The 25839-nt window shown below is 24.6% G+C and overlaps 3 protein-coding genes and 1 long non-coding RNA gene across 4 annotated transcripts in view; 3 read left to right on the top strand and 1 right to left on the bottom strand.

Moving 5' to 3' along the window:
* The window catches only part of LOC145941927 (uncharacterized), a 244271-nt gene that overhangs the window by 98423 nt on the left and 120009 nt on the right, over positions 1–25839 (top strand). The gene's annotated exons all lie outside the window — the stretch shown is intronic.
* Positions 4537–6652, bottom strand: LOC145941490 (uncharacterized). The gene is made up of 7 exons (XM_083047601.1): positions 6443–6652; positions 5912–6177; positions 5631–5783; positions 5377–5446; positions 5048–5116; positions 4863–4952; positions 4537–4606 (listed from the first exon to the last, which is right to left on the bottom strand). Exons 1-7 carry the CDS (start codon positions 6461–6463, stop codon positions 4544–4546), a joined length of 732 nt encoding a protein of 243 aa, XP_082903727.1. The 5' UTR covers positions 6464–6652; the 3' UTR covers positions 4537–4543.
* LOC145941488 (uncharacterized) lies at positions 14119–16137 on the top strand. Its single transcript, XM_083047600.1, has 5 exons — positions 14119–14366; positions 14789–14947; positions 15536–15779; positions 15897–15962; positions 16042–16137. The coding sequence occupies exons 1-5, from the start codon at positions 14119–14121 to the stop codon at positions 16135–16137; spliced, it is 813 nt and encodes a 270-aa protein (XP_082903726.1).
* On the top strand, positions 17197–24854 carry LOC145941487 (uncharacterized). Its single transcript, XM_083047599.1, has 9 exons — positions 17197–17217; positions 17449–17606; positions 22223–22514; positions 22944–23212; positions 23652–23810; positions 23993–24242; positions 24309–24377; positions 24453–24542; positions 24792–24854. The coding sequence occupies exons 1-9, from the start codon at positions 17197–17199 to the stop codon at positions 24852–24854; spliced, it is 1371 nt and encodes a 456-aa protein (XP_082903725.1).

Here is a 25839-nt window from a genome sequence, read left to right as displayed (position 1 = left end):
TATATATGATTTTAATGTTTAAAAAACATTTAATAATTTTCATGTACATGATGATTGTGTGTAATAATAGTTACATAATCGGTTTGTAGAGAAAATAAAATATGCTATAAAAGAATTTTAATATTTCATCTTTATAATTTATACTTTATAAAACAGAATAACAGTTCATCTTGATATAATTACATGAAAAAAAATCTTGATATATTTTTGCAAAAACAAACTTGACAATAAACTAATTTTGACATTGTCTTCTGCAAAAGCAAATTGTTCCATTCTTAAAAAAGAGGTATTTTCATTTGTATCATAATAATCACGTACATTAAAACCGTCGTACAAAGCTGAAAGAAAATATATATTAATTAAGTTCTGCCGCATTCTGCTTCAAAATGACAATTTTATTGAAATGTACACCTATATAAATTAGAAATTTGAAAAAACAAAAGAAAGTATTTTGTGATGAAAAGATACTAATACAAGAATATTGTAAAAATAATATTAGATCAATTTGTAGAATTATAATTTATGATTTAATTATATGTTTTAATACATGATATAAAAATTAAGTAGTGAAAGAAAATGTGTAAAAAAGTAAACCTTTCGAAGGAAGCTATTGCCAAAGTAGAAGAGACCCATTCCAGTAAACTTTAACGGATGTTGTATCGTTTGCAAAATGAACTGATAAATCTGTAGATAAAAATATATATATATACATATATATAACTGTTATTCTAGTTTTATCTTATTTATTTAATTAATATTTTTGCTAAAATATTGCTTACCTCCTGATAAAAGTCAGCATATTGAATAATATTTGTTAGTTGATGGAATAATTTATCAATCTTTTTAGCCTAAAATTTCAGTCAGAATTTAATATTGGAATATACATCTGATTATTAATTTAATATCTATTTTATCGTGATTTGCGTAGATTTACCTTAATCCTGACACATTCGCAAATATAATTTAATAGCCAAATTTTCATTATAAATACCACACACCAGCTGCTCATAACAAACCAGCTATAAAATGACATTGCCTCTCGATATTGTAGCAATATATTTACACCAAAACACAAGATTGTTATGCTTGTAATATCAGACGTCATTACAAAAGTCATTTGCGTTCCGAATATTAAGTTCAACTCGCGAGCAATGCGACATAGTTCTAAACGAAGATGCCTGTCAAGAAACTTTATTATACAAATAAGCGTAAAACTTGTTTTTATGTATTAAATGCATTATGTATAAAAACTTATAAAAAATTAATTTTTCCTATTTATTGTTGATTATTTTTATTTACTTAGAATTCATATTTCATTATAAAATTAACATCAAATCGATATGATATAGCAATATATAGTATGTTTTGATTTACATTAAGATCCACAATATATGCTTGTAATTATTAGTGTAGATGACACATCGAGGAAGGATGACCACAGGCTTTCTCCATGTATATTTCGGCACATGCTTCACCAATAGATATCGCATATGCTCGTTTACTTTGTCAAATCTAGTACTAATATACCTGTAAAATATAATGTTTTATTAGTTTTTGACTATATGAAAGAATTTTCGATATGCATTTAGATAAAAATCTTTTAATAATTATAATCTAATTTGTAGATCGCACATGAATACATATAAATACTAACCATAAATACTAACCATAAGAAAAAGATAAATAATAAGTCGGTTAGTACATTAATATGAAAACAGTGATTTAGTATATAAGGTATAAATAATGCCCAAGCTCGTTTTGTTTTGAACAGTACCAGCGTTTCGTAAAAATTTAAAATACAACTCAACACAATCCATCCAATTAGTCCTCGTTTCGAATATATATGCATCTTTTGATATTCCTTTGGAGTGCCCAACTGTTCTAAAGTATCATCTACAGCAGCAAGCCTTTTCACGCATATTCTAAGTTTCTAAAACAATTTGGACCATTTAAGCAATATTTTAAAATGTTATCCATAAATGTATCATGTTCTTATCATGCAATTATATATATATACATTATTATATACAAATATTTAAAAAAAGTATTCCTTGGAAAGTATTGCTTTGAAAGAAGTTTCCAGTGAATTACTGTATTAAAGATTTGAAAGTTATCAAGTTTTTAATTAATATTGATATAAATATATATGTAATTTAATAATTTTACATAATAAATATGTATACTAATAATGTGCTTTTGTACCTTTTCATAATAAAAATTCATAATCGCGGATACAATTGTGGTAAAAATATTAAACAGGATAGAGATCCAATCAATCTTGCATGGACGTAATGTCTCCCATTTAAAAAGAGACATCGTGAAATAATAAAGATAAGCATAAGAGAACCAAACGCTCAGAGAATATAAGATACTTAAGCATGTAATCCATGGTATCCTTGATGTTGGTTCTTTTGTAGGACAGGAAGTCAATCCCAAAATAAAGCACGTAACAAAAAAAGGACGCAAGACTTGTTGGATAGTGGTTACCATGATATCATCGAATACTGCAAACTAACATTGACTGTCTGTTTTATACTCATTTGTTGGACGCATTGCGATTATAATGAATCGTAACAATAATGGATCTTCGTAATTGTAATGTGTGTTCTCAGCAGTACTTGTCGGTATTAAAACCATCGATTTTTTTTATAAACTGAGGAATTAATTCATCTTTAAATTTTACATGTTGCAAAACATTGAAATAATGCTCTTAATTTATTTTTTGCGTATTTTTTTATACGAAGCAAATATTATTGATAGTCAATACTGATTGTCAAAATTATACAATGTGATTTTCGTTTTTTTTTTTATTATAATATGATGTAAAAGAAGATTAGCACATGTCGAATTGTTTAAATAATAATGACGCTTTCTTCATATATTAATATATGCATGCTGTTTAATAATATAAAGCAATTAGTAAGTAAAAAAATGAGAAATTAATATTTAGGGAACTAATATATTTTATCACTTGAAAATATTAAAATTTGCTTTTTATTTCCTTTTATCTCTAATAAATAGTATATTATCATTATAACACATTAAATACCTAGAATACATACAATTAAAGAAGATTATGAGAAATATGGCAGTTTAACTTTTAGTTACTGATATGTATACGCGTATGGCACATACATATCAATGCGAACACAAAGATCAATATAAATAATATTTATAAATTACGTAATAAATTATTAACATAATAAATTATATTATTGATTTACGGATTAACAAATATTACTACAAAAATCTTACAAAATACAAGAATGCCTATGAAACCCTATAGCTCGGCTCCTAGGTATGATAGAGTTTCTTGCGGCATTTTAAAAGAGAGATTTCTCACTTCAAAGCCAATGTAGTGGCATTTATGGTTTCTTTCCTGCTTTTTCAAGGGACAGCTACAAAGTCATGAAATTTCTAGGATTTTTTCACGATCTGATTTTGGACCTCACAAGATCAAAACTGTTGGACGAGACCAATAATGCAACCTTATCTACGTTAATAAAGTCGAGGCTTCACCCGTTAAATTGCACTTTAAATTATTTTAAAATAATTTTTATGTGTATATATAAGTTTCTTGCCAATTTTTCTTTATTATTTGTCTTTTCTAATTAATACATATCTATCTTTTCTTATTCTTCTACAGATATTTAAATAAATTTTACGAGAAATTTTAGTATAATTATTTAATTTTACAAACAATGATAGTATTAACAACAATAGTAGCGAATATACACTTATGTATTCATAAACTTTAAAGAACCTAGAAACACACATTCTATAAAAAAGTTGCGTACATTGTAATGATGCGACAATAGTGACAATCGTGCATTTTAGTGGCCATTCTCTAACGTGCATCATTATTCAATCTGAAATCGTTTATATGTACATCTATCCGCGATCTAAATATATTAGGTCGGTGCAAAAGTTCTTGCCGATGTCTATATGCATGCGTTAATATAATTTTATGAGAAAAAACGGTTTTGGTTGAAAAAAGAAAAAGTGGTTTTGGTTGAAAGATGGAAAAAAGTCGTAAGAAATGAAAAATGGAAATGGAAAATACTTTGATTAATTAATGTTGTATATATTTTTTTATTTTTATAAAGAGAGAGAGAAAAATGGTAAAAAAATCGGCAAGAACTTATGCACCGACCTAATACATATATACCAAATTTTGTTATTGAATGTATATTTACTAGGTGCTAAAAAAAATTTTTTTTGTCAACCGTGTGTATATATAAATATACAATACAGTATATTTTTATACATATATATGATTTTAATGTTTAAAAAACATTTAATAATTTTCATGTACATGATGATTGTGTGTAATAATAGTTACATAATCGGTTTGTAGAGAAAATAAAATATGCTATAAAAGAATTTTAATATTTCATCTTTATAATTTATACTTTATAAAACAGAATAACAGTTCATCTTGATATAATTACATGAAAAAAAATCTTGATATATTTTTGCAAAAACAAACTTGACAATAAACTAATTTTGATATTGTCTTCTGCAAAAGCAAATTGTTCCATTCTTAAAAAAGAGGTATTTTCATTTGTATCATAATAATCACGTACATTAAAACCGTCGTACAAAGCTGAAAGAAAACATATATTAATTAAGTTCTGCCGCATTCTGCTTCAAAATGACAATTTTATTGAAATGTACACCTATATAAATTAGAAATTTGAAAAAACAAAAGAAAGTATTTTGTGATGAAAAGATACTAATACAAGAATATTGTAAAAACAATATTAGATCAATTTGTAGAATTATAATTTATGATTTAATTATATGTTTTAATACATGATATAAAAATTAAGTAGTGAAAGAAAATGTGTAAAAAAGTAAACCTTTCGAAGGAAGCTATTGCCAAAGTAGAAGAGACCCATTCCAGTAAACTTTAACGGATGTTGTATCGTTTGCAAAATGAACTGATAAATCTGTAGATAAATATATATATATATACATATATATAACTGTTATTCTAGTTTTATCTTATTTATTTAATTAATATTTTTGCTAAAATATTGCTTACCTCCTGATAAAAGTCAGCATATCGAATAATATTTGTTAGTTGATGGAATAATTTATCAATCTTTTTAGCCTAAAATTTCAGTCAGAATTTAATATTGGAATATACATCTGATTATTAATTTAATATCTATTTTATCGAGATTTGCGTAGTTTTACCTTAATCCTAACACATTCGCAAATATAATTTAATAGCCAAATTTTCACTATTAATATCAAAACCCAGCAGCTTATAATAAACCAGCTATTAAATGACATTGCCTCTCGATATTGTAGCAATATATTTACACCAAAACAGAAGATTGTTATGCTTGCAATATCAGTCGTAATTACAAAAGTCATTTGCGTTCCGAATATTAAGTTCAACTCGCGAGCAATGCGACATAGTTCTAAACGAAGATGCCTGTCAATAAACTTTATTAACGACAAATAAGCGTAAAAATTGTTTTTAATGTTTTATAAAAACTTATAAAAAATTAATTTTTCCTATTTATTGTTGATTATTTTAATTTACTTAGAATTCATATTTCATTATAAAATTAACATCAGATGGATATGATAGCAAAATATAGCGTGTTTTGATTTACATTAAGATCCACAATATATGCTTGTAATCATTAGTGTAGATGACACATCGATGAAGGACGACCGCAGGCTTTCTCCATATATATTTCGGCTCATGCTTCACCAATAGATATCGCATATGCTCGTTTACTTTGTCAAATCTAGTACCAATATACCTGTAAAATATAATGTTTTATTAGTTTTTGACTATATGAAAGAATTTTCGATATGCATTTCGATAAAAAATCTTTTAATAATTATAATCTAATTTGTAGATTGCACATGAATACATATAAATACTAACCATAAGAAAAAAATGAACGATAAGTCCGTTAGTACATTAATACATAAACAATGGTTTTGTATATAAGGTATAAATAATGCCCAAGCAACTCGTTTTGTTTTGAACAGATTCAGCGTATCGTAAAAATTTAAAATACAACTTGACACAATCCATCCCATTAGTACTCGTTTCAAATATATATGCATCTTTTGATATTCCTTTGGAGTGCCTAACTGTTCTAAAGTATCATCTACAGTAGCAAGCCTTTTCACACATATCCTAAGTTTCTAAAACAATTTGGACTATTTAAACGATATTTTGAAATGTATCCATAAATATATCATGTTTTTATCATGCAAAACATAAATTATATATATATATATATATTTAAAAAAAGTATTGCTTGGAAAGTATTGCTTTGAAAGAAGTTTCCAGTGAATTACTCTATTAAAGGCTTGAAAATTATTCAGTATAATTAATATTGATATAAATATATATGTAATTTAATAATTTTACATAATAAATATGTATACTAATAATGTGCTTTTGTACCTTTTCATAATAAAAATTCATAATCGCGGATATAATTGTGGTAAAAATATTAAACAGGGTAGAGATCCATTCAATCTTGCATGGATGTAATGTCTCCCATGTAAAAAGAGACACCGTGTAATAATAGAGATAAGCATAAGAGAACCAAATAATAAGAGAATATAAGATACTTAAGCATGTAATCCATGGTAGCCTTGATGTTGGTTCTTTTGTAGGACAGGAAGTCAATCCCAAAATAAAGCACGTAACAAGAAAAGGACGCAAGACTTGTTGGATAGTGGTTACCATGATATCATCGAATACTGCAAACTAACATTGACTCTGTTTATACTCATTTGTTGGACGCATCGCGATTATAATGAATCGTAACAATAATGGATCTTCGTAATTGCAATGTGTGTTCTCAGCAGTACTTGTCGGTATTAAAACCATCGATTTTTTTTATAAACTGAGGAATTAATTCATCTTTAAATTTTACATGTTGCAAAACATTGAAATAATGCTCTTAATTTATTTTTTGCGTATTTTTTTATACGAAGCAAATATTATTGATAGTCGATACTGATTGTCAAAATTATACAATGTGATTTTCGTTTTTTTTTTTTTATTATAATATGATGTAAAAGAAGATTAGCACATGTCGAATTGTTTAAGTAATAATGACGCTTTCTTCATATATTAATATATGCATGCTGTTTAATAATATAAAGCAATTAGTAAGTAAAGAAATGAGAAATTTGTATTTAGGGAACTAATATATTTTACCTCTTAAATATTAAAATTTGCTTTTTATTTCCTTTTTTTATCTCTAATAAATAGTATATTATCATTATAACACATAAAATACCTAGAATACATACAATTAGAAAAGATTATGAGAGATATGGCAGTATAACTTTTAGTTACTGATATACGCGTATTGCACATACATATCACTGCAAACATCGAAGATCAGTATAAATAATGTTCACAGATTACGTAATAAAATAATAAATAATAAATTTTCAATTAACGGATTAACAAAATATGATCTATAAGACATACTGATATACATGTATATTTACGCCTTTAAATAAGAATTTTTTTAATACTTATAAATCTTATTTTAAATGACTGCTTCTATTATGTATGAAATTTACACACACACACACACACACACACACACACACACACACGCACGCACGCACGCACGCGCGCGCGCGCTCTTTTAAATATGAGTTTTTTCAATATTTATAGATTTTATTTTAAATGACCTATTATATCTATATGAAATTTAATTGTTAATTATAGAATAAACATATATTATTAATTTTATTAAAAAACAATAATTAGAATAAAGGAAATGTTATCCTTAATCTTCTTCTTTCATATAATTTTAAAAAGTTATATTTTAGCTATTAGTAAAATAAAAACCCTTTTTCTTCATTTTTAGCGCTAATTGTTCAGTAAAATGGATCGATTTTGTCATTGTGTATATGTTTAGAAAAAAATTAAATGAGTAGCACTAATGCATTGGTTCCATTATATACTATTCTATCAATTTGATAAATGAGCCGTGTACTGGCTAAATGAAGTTCATAGAAATATGCAACGTCAGTTTGTTTCAGAAACCGCGAAAGTGATGTAATTATGACAATTAACATAGAACAGGCTTTACATCCTTTGCTTTTGACTTTTTCCGTTCTTGGTTTTGGTGTTTACTTTTCAAAGAAAGTTTACTTAAATATTTTTTATGATCTATCAATTTGGATTATTTATATTTGTCTTTATTGTTATCTAGTAATTGAGTTAAAAGTACAAAGAAGGCTCTTTGAAAGCTTTGCTAGAATCAATACACTGATATCTATTTTCGCAATCATCATATTTGTTATCATGAATATTTATAATAACAAGGTATATATATTTTTTTTCAATGCTGAGTTTAATTAATAATAATAATATAATAATTAATAATAATAAAAATAATCGAAATTATATAAATATATACATATATATGTATACCTATATATACTTTATAGCGTAAAAACTATAGAGATTTTACAGTAAAAATTTTTTATGTAATCTTTGTGTACAGTTATGTTTTACATTATAGAAAAAATAAGCACATCCTGAATTATTGTTTAATATATATTATTTAGAGATTTCAAATATTTATAAAAAGGCTTGCTGCTGTAGACAATACGTTGGAAAAATTAGGTACTCCAAAAATATATCGTAAACTACACATGTATGTGAAATGTATATTAATCGGATGGTTGGTGTTAATGAACATAATGAATATAATTCATATGCCACGGTGGATGGGAATAAAAGATCGTCAGAGTTTGATTCCATTCTTTATTTATATCATAAATCATCATTTTCACGTCAATCTGTTAATGGATTTATTACTTGTGACTCTTCTGTGGTTAGTATTATATCTACAAAATGTGGAAGTACATTTTACATTTGTTGTATATTATGAAATGATTGGTGCTGATAGAATAATCTTTTTAGAGACAAATATTTAATATTTTATATTAAAAATAATTAGAAGACGATATTACAAACTAATATATAATTAATTTGTATAAAAACTTAATTAAACACTCACCATACTAAGTATGCGATTAATATTTAGTTAAATTTTTATGTTTATTGATATATTTTGAGATTTTGTAAGTGCTTTTCTAACACAGGTACATTGGTACTAGATTTGATAAAGTAAACGAATATGTGAGATGTTTATTGGTGAAAGAGGAAAATGAATTACGATGTACGTGGAGAAAAACTGTATTGACCATTCAAAGAAATATTATGTGTACTTACTATTACAAACATGTGCTGTGGACATCAATGTAAATCGATTTACTAATTTAATCTAAAGAATCTCTTTAATTTCTGAAGATTTAATAATAAAACTAATTTAAATTTAAAACAGTAAATATAGTGCAGTTAAAAGTTGGTAGAAATTTATATGAATATTACTTAATAATTCTTATTTCTTCATACATACGTGTTTTTCTATGTTCTCTTATTAATAAATTTTATTTCTTAATAGGCATCTTCATTCAGAATTGTGTCAATTATCTCGCGAATTTAACAGAATGTACGGAATACATATGACTATGGAAATGATAAATTATATGATATGTTTGATAAGATATTACAGGTACTTTTACATAAACTCACATACAAAATTATTCTTAGAATACTCGCCATTAGATTGGCTTGACATTCTAATGTGGTTGCTCTCATACGGAACTAGGCTTTTTTGTTTAAATTATGTTTGCGAGAGTGTCAGCTATAAGGTAAATGATAAATTCTTCTATAAATTTTAATAAATATATGTATATATTGATAATTATAAATAAATATATACGAGTATATATAATATATTTATCGATTATTATTATTATTAATAATAAATCATTAATTATTTTCATTAGGCTAATGAAATGCAAAGAATTATTCATCAACTTACAGATTTTCTTCGATATGCTGATGTTCGTGAGGAGGTAAAATAAATTTATATAGCAAAAGGCAAATGTTTTAAATAAATTGTTTAAATAATAATAATTATGTATGTGTAGATTTATCAGTTTACGTTGCAACTTATATTTCATCCACTAAAATTTACTGGATTGGGCTTCTATTTTGGCAATGGCCTTCTGCGAAGAGTTAGTTTCTCTATATATTTATCTCTTTATATACTAATATATTTTGTTGAGTTTAGAAGTTATGATACTATAAATTATCATGTATAAATCATCACAAATTATAGACTTTATATCTTTTTACCACATGTTACATAATATTATTTTTATTTTATTCAATTATTGTATAAAAAATTTACCATAAACTTATATCTTACAAATTGATATTTAGAAATATTGAACTCTCTTTTTTTTCTTTTTGAATTAATTCTATAATTCATTTATAATATTTACTGAAGTTTTTTATCTATGAAATAATTTACCTTATATGTTTTTTTTCCAGTTTATTATGATATTTGTAACATTTGCGATCTTCATAATACAGATGGTCTCGCTATCAGAGATATACGAATACGCAAGAGAAAGGAACCGAACTATATCGAGCTAAATTGTTAAAACAGATAAAAGAATCGTTGGTTATAAAACAAGAATATATATTTATTATTTTAATTTCTTATACAATTTAAATAAAAAGTTAAATTTTAACTATCTTTATGATTAAAAGTTTTATTAATTTTATTACCGCTAATATTGTTTAGAGAAATCGATCGACTTTATACTACTTTGTGTGTATGTTCGACTGTGTGTCGAAAGACATTAAATGAGTAGCACTAATGCATTGGTTCCATTATATACTATTCTATCAATTTGATAAATGAGGCGTGTACTGGCTAAATGAAGTTCATAGAAATATGCAACGTTAGTTTGTTTCAGAAACCGCGAAAGTGATGTAATTATGACAATTAACATAGAACAAGCTTTACATCCTTTGCTTTTGACTTTTTCCGTTCTTGGTTTTGGTGTTTACTTTCCAAAGAAAGTTTACTTAAATATTTTTTATGATCTATTAGTTTGGATTATTTATGTTTGTCTTTATTATTATCTAGTAATCGAGTTAAAAGTAGTAAAAGGGCTTTCTGGAACCTTTACTAGAATCAATACACTGATTTCTATTTTCACAATCATCATATCTGTTATCATGAATATTTATAATAACAAGGTATATATATTTTTTTTTCAATGCTGAGTTTAATTAATAATAATAATTAATAATTAATAATAATAAAAATAATCGAAATTATATAAATATACACATATATATGTATACCTATATATACTTTATAGCGTAAAAACTATAGAGATTTTACAATAAAAATTTTTTATGTAATTTTTGTGTACAGTTATGTTTTACATTATAGAAAAAATAAGCACATCCTGAATTGTTGTTTAATATATTATTTAGAGATTTGAAATATTTATAAAAAGGCTTGCTGCTGTAGACAATACGTTGGAAAAACTAGGTACTCCAAAAATATATCGTAAACTACACATGTATGTGAAATATATATTAATCGGATGGTTGGTGTTCATGAACATAATGAATATAATTGATATGTCATGGTGGATGGGAATAAAAGATCGTCAGAGTTTGATTCCATTCTTTATTTATATCATAAATCATCATTTTCACGTCAATTTGTTAATGGATTTATTACTTGTGACTCTTCTGTGGTTAGTATTATATCTACAAAATGTGGAAGTACATTTTACATTTGTTGTATATTATGAAATGATTGGTGCTGATAGAATAATCTTTTTAGAGACAAATATTTAATATTTTATAGTAAAAATAATTAGAAGACGATATCACAAACTACTATATAATTAATTTGTATAAAAACTTAATTAAACACTCACCATACTAAGTATGCGATTAATATTTAGTTAAATTTTTATGTTTGTTATATTTTGAGATTTTGTAAGTGCTTTTCTAACACAGGTACATTGGTACTAGATTTGATAAAGTAAACGAATATGTGAGATGTCTATTGGTGAAAGAGGAAAATGAATTACGATGTACGTGGAGAAAAACTGTATTGACCATTCAAAGAAATATTATGTGTACTTACTATTACAAACGTGTGCTGTGGACATCAATGTAAATCGATGTACTAATTTAAACAAAAGAATCTTTTTAATTTCTGAATATTTAATAATAAAACTAATTTAAATTTTAAACAGTAAAGATAGTGCAGTTAAAAGTTGGTAGAAATTTATGTGAATATTACTTAATAATTCTTATTTCTTCATACATACGCGTTTTTCTATGTTCTCTTATTAATAAATCTTATTTCTTAATAGGCATCTTCATTCAGAATTGTGTCAATTATCTCGCGAATTTAACAGATTGTACGGAATACATATGACTATGGAAATGATAAATTATATGATATGTTTGATAAGATATTACAGGTACTTTTACATAAACTCATATACAAAATTATTCTTAGAATACTCGCCATTAAATTGGCTTGACATTCTAATGTGGTTGCTCTCATACGGAACTAGGCTTTTTTGTTTAAATTATGTTTGCGAGAGTGTCAGCTATAAGGTAAATGATAAATTCTTCTATAACTTTTAATAAATATATGTATATATTGATAATTATAAATAAATATATACGAGTATATATAATATATTTATCGATTATTATTATTATTAATAATAAATAATTAATTATTTTCTTTAGGCTAATGAAATGCAAAGAATTATTCATCAACTTACAGATTTTCTTCGATATGCTGATGTTCGTGAGGAGGTAAAATAAATTTATATAGCAAAAGGCAAATGTTTTAAATAAATTGTTTAAATAATAATAATTATGTATGTGTAGATTTATCAGTTTACGTTGCAACTTATATTTCATCCACTAAAATTTACTGGATTGGGCTTCTTCTATTTTGGCAATGGCCTTCTGCGAAGAGTTAGTTTCTCTATATATTTATCTCTTTATATACTAATATATTTTGTTGAGTTTAGAAGTTATGATACTATAAATTATCATGTATAAATCATCACAAATTATAGACTTTATATCTTTTTACCACATGTTACATAATATTATTTTTATTTTATTCAATTATTGTATAAAAAATTTACCAAAAATTTATATCTTACAAATTGATATTTAGAAATATTGAACTCTCTTTTTTTTCTTTTTGAATTAATTCTATAATTCATTTATAATATTCACTGAAGTTTTTTATCTATGAAATAATTTACCTTATATGTTTTTTTTTCCAGTTTATTATGATATTTGTAACATTTGCGATCTTCATAATACAGATGGTCTCGCTATCAGAGATATACGAATACGCAAGAGAAAGGAACCGAACTATATCGAGCTAAATTGTTAAAATAGATAAAAGAATCGTTGGTTATAAGACAAGAATATATATTTATTATTTTAATTTCTTATACAATTTAAATAAAAACTTAAATTTTAACTATCTTTATGATTAAAAGTTTTATTAATTTTATTACCGCTAATATTGTTTAGAGAAATCGATCGACTTTATACTACTTTGTGTGTATGTTCGACTGTATCTGTGTCGAAAGACATTAAATGATTAGCGTTAATGCATTGGTTCCATTATGTATTATTATATCGTTTTAATAAATGAGACGTATATTAGCTAAATGAAGTTCGTAGAAATATGCAATGTCAGTTTGTTTCAGAAAACGTGGAAGTGATCTAATTATGGCGATTACTATAGAACAAGCTTTACATCCTTTACTTCTGACATTTTCCGTTCTCGATTTTGGTGTTTACTTTCCAGAGAAAGCTTATTTAAATATTTTTTATGATTTGTCAATGTGGATTGTTTATACTTGTTTTTATTATTATATAATAATCGAATTTGAAGCAGAGAAATGGCTGTTTGATACCTTTAGCATAATCAATACATTGATTTCTATTTTTGTCATTATCATATCTGTTATCATCAATTTTTATTATAACAAGGTGTATATATACATATTCTCAATACTGATAGTAGAGAGTGTGGCACACTTTACACTAAAAATTTTCCATGTATATAGTCTTTATGCACAATAATGTTATATATTACAGAAAAATATATATAAGTATATTTTGAATTGTTGCTTAATGTTATTTAGCGGTTTCAAAAATTTATAAAAATGCTTGCTGCTGTAGATAATACGTTGCAAAAACTAGGCACTCCAAAGATATATGGCAAACTGAACACATATGTAAAACGAATGTTAATTGGATGGTTATTGTTTATAAATATAGTGAACATTAGTGATATGCTACGGTGGATCGTAATGAAAGATCGTTGGAGCTGGATTTTATTCTTTATTTATATTACAAATTATCATTTTCACGTAAACATATTTATGGATTTGTTACTTGTGACTATTTTGAGGTTGGTATCATATCCAATATATGTAAATATATTTATGATGTTTTTGATAATTATAATATTTTGCTTTAGTTAATATATGTATTATGAAATAATTGGTATTGATAATATAAAATTATCGTATTATTATTTAGTATTGATAATATAAAATTATATATTATTATATTATATATATAATATAAAACATAATATAAAATGTTGTGTTATGCATTATTAGACAAACATTTATTATTTTTTGATAAAAATAATTTTATGAGAGAACTATATAATTCACTTAATTTGGAAATTAAACTATATTTTCCCATAGACCATTTCTTTAATTTTTAATATCAAACTATATAATCAAGTTAAATAAGAACTTAATTACATATTTTTATAAAATAATTTATATATTTTGAAATTGTATAAGTATTTTCCTAACACAGGTACATTGGTACCAGATTTGATAAAATAAATGAGCACATAAGATATCTTTTGATAAAAGAGGAATATGGATTGCGATGTACATGGAAAGAAACTGTATTGACCATTCATAGAAATATTATGTGTACTAATTATTACAAACGTGTGCTATGGACATCAATGTAAATCGATACAAAAATTTGATTGAAGAATTCTCTTCGATTTCTGAAAATTTAATAATAAAATAATAAAACTAATTTAGATTTAAGTAAAGCTAGTGCAGTTGAAAGTTTGATAAAAATTTATGCGATGTTACATGCTGGATTTTTTTTATATACAGGGTGTCCCGAAACTACCGCGAGATATTTTAAAGGCAGATTCTCTGGCCAATTTAAAAACGATTTTTCCTCAGCGAAAATGTCGAGGCACCAATAATTTTCGAGTTATAAGCGATTAAAAATAAAGGGTTTCTCGTAAACTAAGCCCTCTAGAAATATAATATTAACAAAACCACATTCTTCAATTAATTTTAAGTAAAGTTTCTTTTAATAGAATTTTAATTATCTTAGTTACAAAGATACATGATGACAAAAATTGGGAACATGTAAAAAATGATGGTCTCCCTCGACATTTTCGCTGAGGAAAAATCGTTTTTAAATTGGCCAGAGAATCTGCCTTTAAAATATCTCGCGGTAGTTTCGGGACACCCTGTATACATATTTATACGTTTTTCTCTTATTTTCCTGTTAATAAATTTTATTTTTTAATAGGCATTTACATTTAGAATTGTGTCAAGTCGCTCGTGAAATAAACGGAATATATGGAGTACAGATGACTATGAATATGATAAATTATGTGATATATTTGATAACATGCTGCAGATTTTTTTACATACAGGCACAAACAAAATTTATATTGTCGCCATTACAATGGCTTGACATTCAAATGTGGTTTCTTTTATATGGAACTAGACTCTTTTGTTTAAATTACGCATATGAGAATGTCAGCGCTAAGGTAAATTTATTTATAAATTATAATAAGTATATATATATATATATATTTACATATTTAAAATTATAATTATACATTTATTGATTATTAGTATTATGAAATTATTGATTACTTTTTTAGGCTAATGAACTGGGAAAAATTATTCATCAATTGACAGATTTTTTTCGATATGCTGATGTTCGTGATGTACAATAAATTTTTATATTAAAGGGAAAATTTTTTAAATAAATTGTTTAGGTAATTAATTATTATTTTGTTTGTGCAGATTTATCAATTTACGTTGCAAATAATACAGCATCCACTCAAATTTACTGGATTGGGTTTTTTCTATTTTGGAAATAATCTTCTACGAAGAGTATAAGTTTTTTAAAAATATATTTATCTTTTTATAAACTTTATATTTTATATGCGGTTATACATTTTATTATACCATAAATTTGCATGCCATATATAAATTTTATATTGTTTTATCACATCTCACATAATATTCTTATTATCATATTCAATTATTTTTTTTCTTTCTAAAAAATCTATAATTCTATAATTAATTTATAATCTATCCTATAAAGTTTTTTGTCTACAAGAGAATTTAATTTGTATGTTTTTTTTTCAGTTTGTTATGATATTAATAGCATATGTGATTATCATGATACAAATGGTTTCAATACCAGAGGCATACGAGTACTTAAAAGAGAGAAATATAACTATAACATCAAGCAGAGATTGATACAATACATGAAATAATTGATTATAAGACAAAATTATATATATATATATATATATATATATATTATTATTATAATAATAATAATATTTCTAAATTTTATTCTGAATGGCTTACATATGAAATTTAACTGTTAATTATAAAATAATATACTATATTATTATTTTCCTCTTTCATATAATTTTAATAAAATGTCAAATATTCTAGCTATCTTTGCGATAAAAACCGCTTACTAATTCTTAGCGCTAATATTGTTCAGCAAAATTAATCGATTTTGTCATTGTGTATGTACATACATGTTCAGAAAAAAAAATGAATTGTTAGCACATTAATGCATTGGTCCAATTATATACTATTCTATTTGTTTGACAAATGAGCCGTGTACTGGCTAAATGAAGTTCGTAGAAATATGCAGTGTCAGTTTGTTTCAGAAACCGTGAACGTGATGTAATTATGGCGATTACTATAGAACAAGCTTTACATCCTTTGCTTCTGACTTTTTCCGTTCTCGGTTTTGGTGTTTACTTTCCAAAGAAAGCTTACTTAAATATTTTTTATGATCTGTCAATTTGGATTATTTATTTTTGTCTTTATTATTACGTAATAATCGAGTTTAATGTACAAGAAATGCTTCTTGAAATCTCTAATACAATCAATATGTTGATTTCCATTTCCGTCGTTATTATATCTGTCATCATGAATATTTATAATAACAAGGTATATATATGTATATACATATTATATATATATATATATATATATATATATATATATTCTTAATACTGAAATTAATTAATAATGGAATAATATGGAAATAGTCAATTTATCATACTTTATATAGTGTAAAAACTATGGCACTAAAAATTTTCCATGTAGTCTTTATGCACACTTATGTTATATATTATAGAAAAAAATAAGCATATGTGAATTGTTATTAATATTATTTAGAGATTTCGAATATTTATAAAAAGACTTGCTGCTGTAGACAATACGTTAGAAAAACTGGGCACTCCAAAGATATATCACAAATTGCACACGTACGTGAAACGGGTGTTAATTGGATGGTTTATGTTTATAAATATAACGAATATGAATGATATAGTGTGGTATAAACATACGATTAAAGATTATTGGTGCTTTATTTTAACTTATTTCTTTAATCATCATACTCATGTCAACATATTTATGGATTTATTTCTTATGACTTTTTTGTGGTTAGTATTATAGATCTACTTTATATATATAAGAGTAAACATTTTATGATATTTTTGATAATCCAAATAATGTAAATGCCTTATAGTTTACATATATATGTGTGTGTGTGTGTGTGTATGATATGAAATAATTGGTATTGATAAAATATAAAATTCTTTAGACAAACACATTTGATATATTTTATTAAAAATAATTTTAAGAAAACTATAAATTTTTGGGGTAATTTGCAAATTAAAACATAATTTTTTATAGACTATTTCTTCAATCTTAATGAAGAAATAATATAGTCAATTTATTTAAAAATATATCTGAACATTAACTATATTAAATAATTTATGTTTTATATATTATCAGATTGTGTAAGTGCTTTTCTATTTTAACACAGGTACATTGGTACCAGATTTGATAAATTAAACGAGCACATGAGATGTCTATTGGTAAAGAAAGAATACGGATTGCGATATACGTGGAGAAAAACTGCATTGACCATTCACAGAAATATCATTTATACTAATCACAAACGTGTATTATGGACATCAATGTAAATCAATACACAAATTTGGTTGGATAGATTTTTAATTTTTGGGGATTTAACAATAAAATTAATTTAGATTTAATAGTAAAACTTGTGCATTTATAAAAGTTGGTAATTTATGGAAATACTACATAGGTTTTTTCCCTAATATATACAGGCGTTTTTCTATATGTGTGTGTGTGTGTGTGTGTGTGTGTGTGTGTGTGTTCTCTTATTAATAAATCTTATTTTTTAATAGGCATCTTCATTTGGAATTATGTAAAATTGCTCGCGAATTAAATAGAATGTACGAAATACAGATGACTATTGAAACGATAAATTACATGATATGTTTCGTAAGATATTATAGGTTTCTTTACATACATGTACAAACGAAATTGCACTTAATATTCTCGCCATTAAAATGGCTTGACATATTAATCTGGTTCCTTTTATATGGAACTAGGCTCTTTTATTTAAATTACGCTTGCGAAAGTGTCAGCGCTAAGGTAAATTATTGTATAAATTTTAATAAATTATATATTATATATATTATATATTAATATATTATATATATTAATAATTATATATGGATATATATGTGTGTGTGTGTGTGTGTGTGTGTGTGTGTGTGTGTGTGTGTGTGTGTGTGTGTGTGTGTGTGTGTGTGTGAAATTATTTATTCTTATAGTTAATAAATTATTGATTATTTTTTTAGGCTAATGAAATGGAAAGAATTATTCATCAATTGACAGATTTTCTTCGATATTCTGATATCCGTGATGAGGTAATATAAATGTTTATTGTAATAGGCAAATGTTTTTTAAATATATATTGTTCAAATAATAATAATTCCATATGTGTGCAGATATATCAGTTTACGTTGCAAATGATACATCATCCACTGAAATTTACAGGATTGGGTTTTTTCTATTTTGGTAATGGGTTTTTGCGAAGAGTTAGTTTCTTTACATATTTATCTTTTTATATACTTCATATTTTATCATGGTGCTTTAAATTATCATGCTACAAATCATAGCTTTTACATCTTTTTAGCATATCTCACATAATATCTTTCTTATTTTACTCAATTATATTTTATATTCAATTTATAATTTATTATATAACGGAAATTTATATCTTACAAAATGATATTCATAAATATTGATTAATTTTTTTTTCTAAAATAATTCTGTAATTATTAAAAAATATCAAGAAACTCAATATTAAATATATATATATATATATATATATATATATATTTAATATTGAGTTTCTTGATATTTCTTATCAAATCTCAATATTAAATATATATATATATATTTAATATTGAGTTTCTTGATATTTCTTAATAATTACAGAATTATTTTAGAAAAAAAAATTAATATGTATATATATATATATATATATACATATATATATAAAATAAACTATAAGAGCCGAACGTGGTGCGTCAATTCCAACGAAAATTAGTTTTTTCATTGGAATTAAATAATTGTGCACGGGGCTAGTTCTATAATTAATTAGTATTTTTTACTATATAAACTATAACTATATTTTTTCTCAAGATGTTTTAATTTACATATTTTTTCCAGTTTATCATGCAAGTTATAACATTTATGATTATCATAATACAAATGGCCTCAATACCAGAGATAAAGCACTTAAGAGACAGGAACCAGACTATATCGAGCACAAATTGATGCAACATATAAAAGAATCGTTGATTAAGAGAAAAATATATATATTTACATATGTATATATAAATATTTAAAATATCTATATGTATATTTCTATTATATAAGTTTTTTTCCAAACTCTCGTTATTAGTTGTTTTTCATATAATATATATGTATCTCTCTTTCTCAACAGTCGAATAAATTTAACCAAAAAGTTAGCATAACAATTATTTAATTTTACAATGTACTAAGGATAATAATGTAAATTTTTATATGTTACAAATATTCCTTTCTTTGTGTTTCTTTCTGTGTTCCAACTCTCTTTTTTGCTCTCTTTTGTCTCCCCCTCTCTCACTCTTTCTCGATGTTACTCCGCATATTTATTTTATTATATATTTTTGATACATGTGAAATATTATATGATATTTGGCAATAAAAAAATGCAACGTATAGGATAATATTAACAAAAACAACAATGAAATTATTTGCTTTTTACGAAGAAACACATGAAATATTTAACAGCTCTGTTTCAATAATCTTTAATATGCAGTATTGTATGTAAGATTTAATGAATTATTTTTCTCTCATTTAGTGGAATGAACCGATCGTTAATATATGCAAGTGCTGTAGATATATTTCTTTATAGAATATATTTAAGATATTCTTTATTCTTTAACAGTATGGTGCATTTATTCCTTTCTTTTGTATGGTCTGGTGAATTTTCTTTCACTGATTGCAATATTTAAAACTCTTATTTTAATTTGTGTTATTTACGGTAATTATATCCGCGATTCTTAATGTATATTATGATAAGGTACAATTAGGTGTAATATTCTTTATTAGTTATATTGTATTTATGATTAGATTTATCACAAATGTTACTAATTATATTATATAAAAAAAAAAAACAATAAGTTGTAATTATGCTTTCGTGATTTATATCAATATATAGTCAATATATTTTTATTTTATCTTACAATTGTTTTATATATCAAATAATTTTTCAATAGCTTATATGTAGCGTCAATGTATTTTGTGCCATAGACGATTCCGAAATAACTGTAGCAGTGTTATTTCGGCTTCGCGAATATCATATATACATTCTTTTCTTCTGGCGAAAATTAAAAAAAAACTGCATTAATAACTGCAAATAAAATTGCGTGATAAATATGAACGTGTGATAATATATGCAGTGAGTAATTAAATATTTAGCTATTATGAATAATCGTAAATTAGGCCATGATGTATAACGACAATATTTTGTTCGTTTTAACTTTCGTAAATTAAAATGTGTCATATAAATTCCGTTCTGTTTAAAATTTGAAACATTTGACTCTTTTGATCTCTCTAAATCTTTGTAAGTTGGAATGCAATTAATTCCAAGTGAACATATCTTTTGATCGCCCAAAAATTTAAATGTAATTGATTCTAACAACTTTACAACTTTTCAAATTGAAATGCAATTTTTATAAGAATAACAGATATATTAAAGATTATATATAGTGTAATTAGTATTTAAGATTACGTTCTAAAAACGGGTACATCATATTAATTTTTCTCTCATTTCTAAAATTTTCTTAATGCTTCAATTAAACAACGTTGGTAATTCAATTGTTACGTATTTTGCTGTACAAAATAACACATTTAATATTGTTCTTCACAATATTCTTTTATATAAAACGGTTTTTATTACTGTGGCCTATATTTTGCACACATATGATAGTATTAACACACATATAATAAAATAACAAATATGTGCGATAATTTTAATATTTCTATATATTATACATATATCTATAATAAAAGCTTTGCTTAAAAGGAAAAGAAAGAGAGACAAAAAAGAGAGAAGAAAAGAAAGAAAAATAATGAGAGAGACAAGTTTTAAAAACAAATATATAATTTAAATATTTTAACAAATTATACTACTTATAAAATTATACTGTATATAAAATTATACTATTTAAAAAATTATTTTGGATATTAAAGAATTTTAATTTAATTTTTTTTTTGTAAATGTTTCTCATAAAAAGATTATAAATTGCTATATTACAGTAGTAAGATTGTATTTTACCACTTAGAGATATTGCAGATATTTATAATGCAATTATTTTTCAAATTTTCAATGTAAAAGATTTATCTCTCTCTTACTTGTTATAGCAAATTGATCATTTTAATATATATAAGTGCTGGATAAACATATGTACGTTACAATTATGTAAATGCTCTCTCATTATGAATCGATGCAATAGCAAAGCATCTAGCAAAATGTTCGAACAGACAGTGTTAGTTTGATCATGTAGTAGTGATGATTAAATATGGTGACAACCACTATTCAACAAGCTTTACGTCCTTTTTTTTCAATGTGTTTTATTATGGGTTTAGGTGTTTATCCTATAAAACAATCAAAATTAAAGAGTCGATGGATCGTATACTTGAGCATTTTATATTCTTTTATAATCTGGCTTACTTACGCTTATTTAATGTTCTATATCTTGAATTTTTTTCCATTAAAAGTAATATTTCCTGCCTCTATTCATGAGATTATTATGGCAATTAACATATTCTCCTTATTTATGTCCGTAATTATGAACTTCTATTATGAAAAGGTACACACACATATAATTATCTTTCCAATATATAAAAATTATATAAAAAATATTAAATTTATGCATTTTATAATATTATATCTTACATTTTATCATAATATATATCTTATATTTTATATTATATTATAATTATATCTAACATGTTTTCGAGAGTAATTGTGATTCTTATTCAATTTTCACAATATGTATACATGTGTAAGGATAATGTGTATGCATGTGTGTAAGGATAATGTATATGTGTGTGTGTGTGTGTGTGTGTGTGTTGTATGCTGTCGTTATTTTGTGTAAATTGAAATTTTTTAAAGATTAAACACACGCATACAATGCTTTTAAAGATTTTAAATGACTTTACGTAATTATTTTTATGCCATAAGAGCATAATAAGTTCACAAATGCATACATTTTGAAATGTCCCTAATATTGTTTCAGAAGTTTCAAATATGTCTAATAAAACTTGCTGCAGTGGATGATACTTTAGAAAAACTCGGCACTCCTAAGACGTATCAAAAGATACATATGTTGACAAAACGAGTGGTAATCGGTTGGATCGTATATAGCCTTGTTATAAATATTTTTGACACAATGTGGTGGTTAAGCGAGAAAGAGACTATTTCTTGGGGATTATATTTAGCTCATATAATAAATTGTTGTCCTCACGTCAATACGTTCCTGGATTTATTATTTATTTTTTACTTATGGTCTGTATAGTATTTACAATGTACATATTATATATTAACTTTATACATTATATACAGTTTTTACAATATGCGCATACATTAAATATATAAAAATAAAAAAAAATATAAGTACATGAGTATAAACTAAATTTTTTTAATGCATATCTAATTATATATTTTATCTTTATAAGTTAATGCTGTTTTTGCAATCTGCTAAATGTAAATATTATCTAATTAAAATGACATTTTTGGCACACACATTTCTAGCAAAAATTAAAAAAGTTACTGATTAATTATTCTATAGCTGTTTCAATACAATTTTTTTTTATAAAAAAGATTACATTTATTAAAAAGGATAACGTTTTCCAAATACATATATATATATATATATATAAAAGTCATAGATTTTGCTATATACAATATTATACAATTTTTGAGAGATTCTTTGCGATTTCTATAGGTACATCGGTACCAGATTTGACAAAATAAACGAGCATATACGATGTTTATTAGTGAAAGAGGAGTATGGATTAAGATGTACATGGAAGAAATCTATAATAGTTTTTCGTCGAAATACTTTATGTATTAATAATTGCAAACAAACGTTATGGATTACAATGTAAAACTGCACACATATATATTTAGCTAAATTATCAAGTCGAAACTTGATAATGCTATTTAAATAAAATTTCGTGTCTGAAAATTATGAAAACAGTAACATTATAAAAATTATTTAAATTTTCCAACTTATATGGATTCTCATGTCTATGTTTTCTCGTAACAAAATCTGTTCTTTGACAGGCAGCTCCATTTAGAATTATGTCGTCTTGCTCGCGAATTAAACTCCATATTTGGAACGCAAATGACTTTGGAGATGGCGGCCTATCTTTTATTTTTAACATATTTATGCTATCATATCTACATAATAATAATGATGGGATGGCTAAAAGAGCTACATGTATACAACTGGTTTAGTCTCAGCTTATGGTTCTTCCTTTTTTTAATAAAGCTAAGCACTGTAAATTATATCTGTGAGAGTGTTACAATTAAGGTAAAGTGACGCGCAATTTTCAATAAAAATATATATTTGATATAATAAAATCTTTTCAATTTTTAGGCTAACGAAATTGACAAAACAATTCATCAATTGACAAATTCTATTCGATATGCAGATTTTTTGAAGGAGGTAAAAAAACTTCTTTATATCAACAAGTAAATGAAGTAAATTGTTTAAAGTAAAGTAACAACTTTTTTTGTACAGATTTATCAATTTACTTTACAAGTAATGCATCATCCATTGAAATTCACTGGAATGAGTCTCTTCTATTTTGGCAATGACTTCCTTCGAAAGGTTTATCTTCGCATTTATATTTTTCTATTCCATTTTATATATTTTTTTATATTATTTACAAGAATTCATGAAATTTCTGTTTTAATTAAAAAAATGTTTTCATTAAAATTGTTTTTATTCTTTTTCATTATCACATAAAGTGTGACTAAAGTCTAGTTACTAACTTATTTTACATTTATTTATTTATATTTTATATTCAATAAAAGTTAATTAAAAGTTAAATTAAAAATTGATTAAAATCTTTTTCAGTTTTTTATGACGATTGCAGAGTTCGTGATCATTATGGCGCAATTGAAAATAATTACATATTAATTGTTATATATTAATTGGTTATATAATTGCGCTTAAAAAGAGCAATATAATTAGCACTTTATCGGACCTAATAATATTATTTATGGATTATGTACTGATGTAATATTAACTAAGCAATAGTGCAAAATTATAACGATTTAATTATTAGGTCGTTTGTACATTATTGACACTAATACTGTCTGGTGACATTGATCTACCAAGAAAGCTGCTGCATTTGACAATTTATTTATAGTAAAAATCGTAATAATATACGTGAGAAAATACGCAAGAATGATAATTATGGCAAATATAAAAAAGGCTATATCCTTTAATTGTTTTTGTTTTCGGTTTATATTTTTTTCTCGGTTCTTCAAAACCTTATTTAAGTATTTTCTATAATATAACACTATGGATCACTTATGGATGCCATTATTATTATATAGTAACAACGTTTAAGGCGGAAATATGTGTGTGTAGTTTCAGTCAATTTATAATATGATTTAGATACAAACTGGGGCATCTTTGTTATTATTATATCTATTATGAGTATATGTCAAAATAAAGTATATACACACATATGTACATCAATTTATGATAGAAAAATCGATAATATAAGTATACGATAAGATCTAATCAATTCTTAAAGTCTTAACAATTAATTTTGAGTTACATGTTTTATACTTTACGCTACATATTATATACACATATACATATTTACATATGTATATGTATATTACATGATGCGTTGAGACATATAAACAGATTAAAATTTATTTATAATAAAGAAACAAGAGAGATTTAATTGTATTTATATATAAATTAATTTTATTATTGTTTTTTGTGTTACAAGTAAACCATGTTTAAAGAAATAATAATACTTATTAATTATTATTAAATTTGCTTTCTTAATGCATTATGTTTTTTGTTTATTCGTATTTTCAGTGTTTCCATATTTTTTTACAAAATGAGAAAAAGAAAGTGAACGCTTCTTTTATTTTTATAATTG

The sequence above is a fragment of the Prenolepis imparis genome, unplaced genomic scaffold (assembly GCF_030444845.1).
Source record: "Prenolepis imparis isolate NDT839.2.m4 unplaced genomic scaffold, iyPreImpa1.0 SCAF_10, whole genome shotgun sequence".
NCBI lineage: Eukaryota > Metazoa > Arthropoda > Insecta > Hymenoptera > Formicidae > Prenolepis > Prenolepis imparis.
Note: the sequence above shows the minus strand (reverse complement) of the source record. Positions and strands in the feature narration are given on the sequence as shown.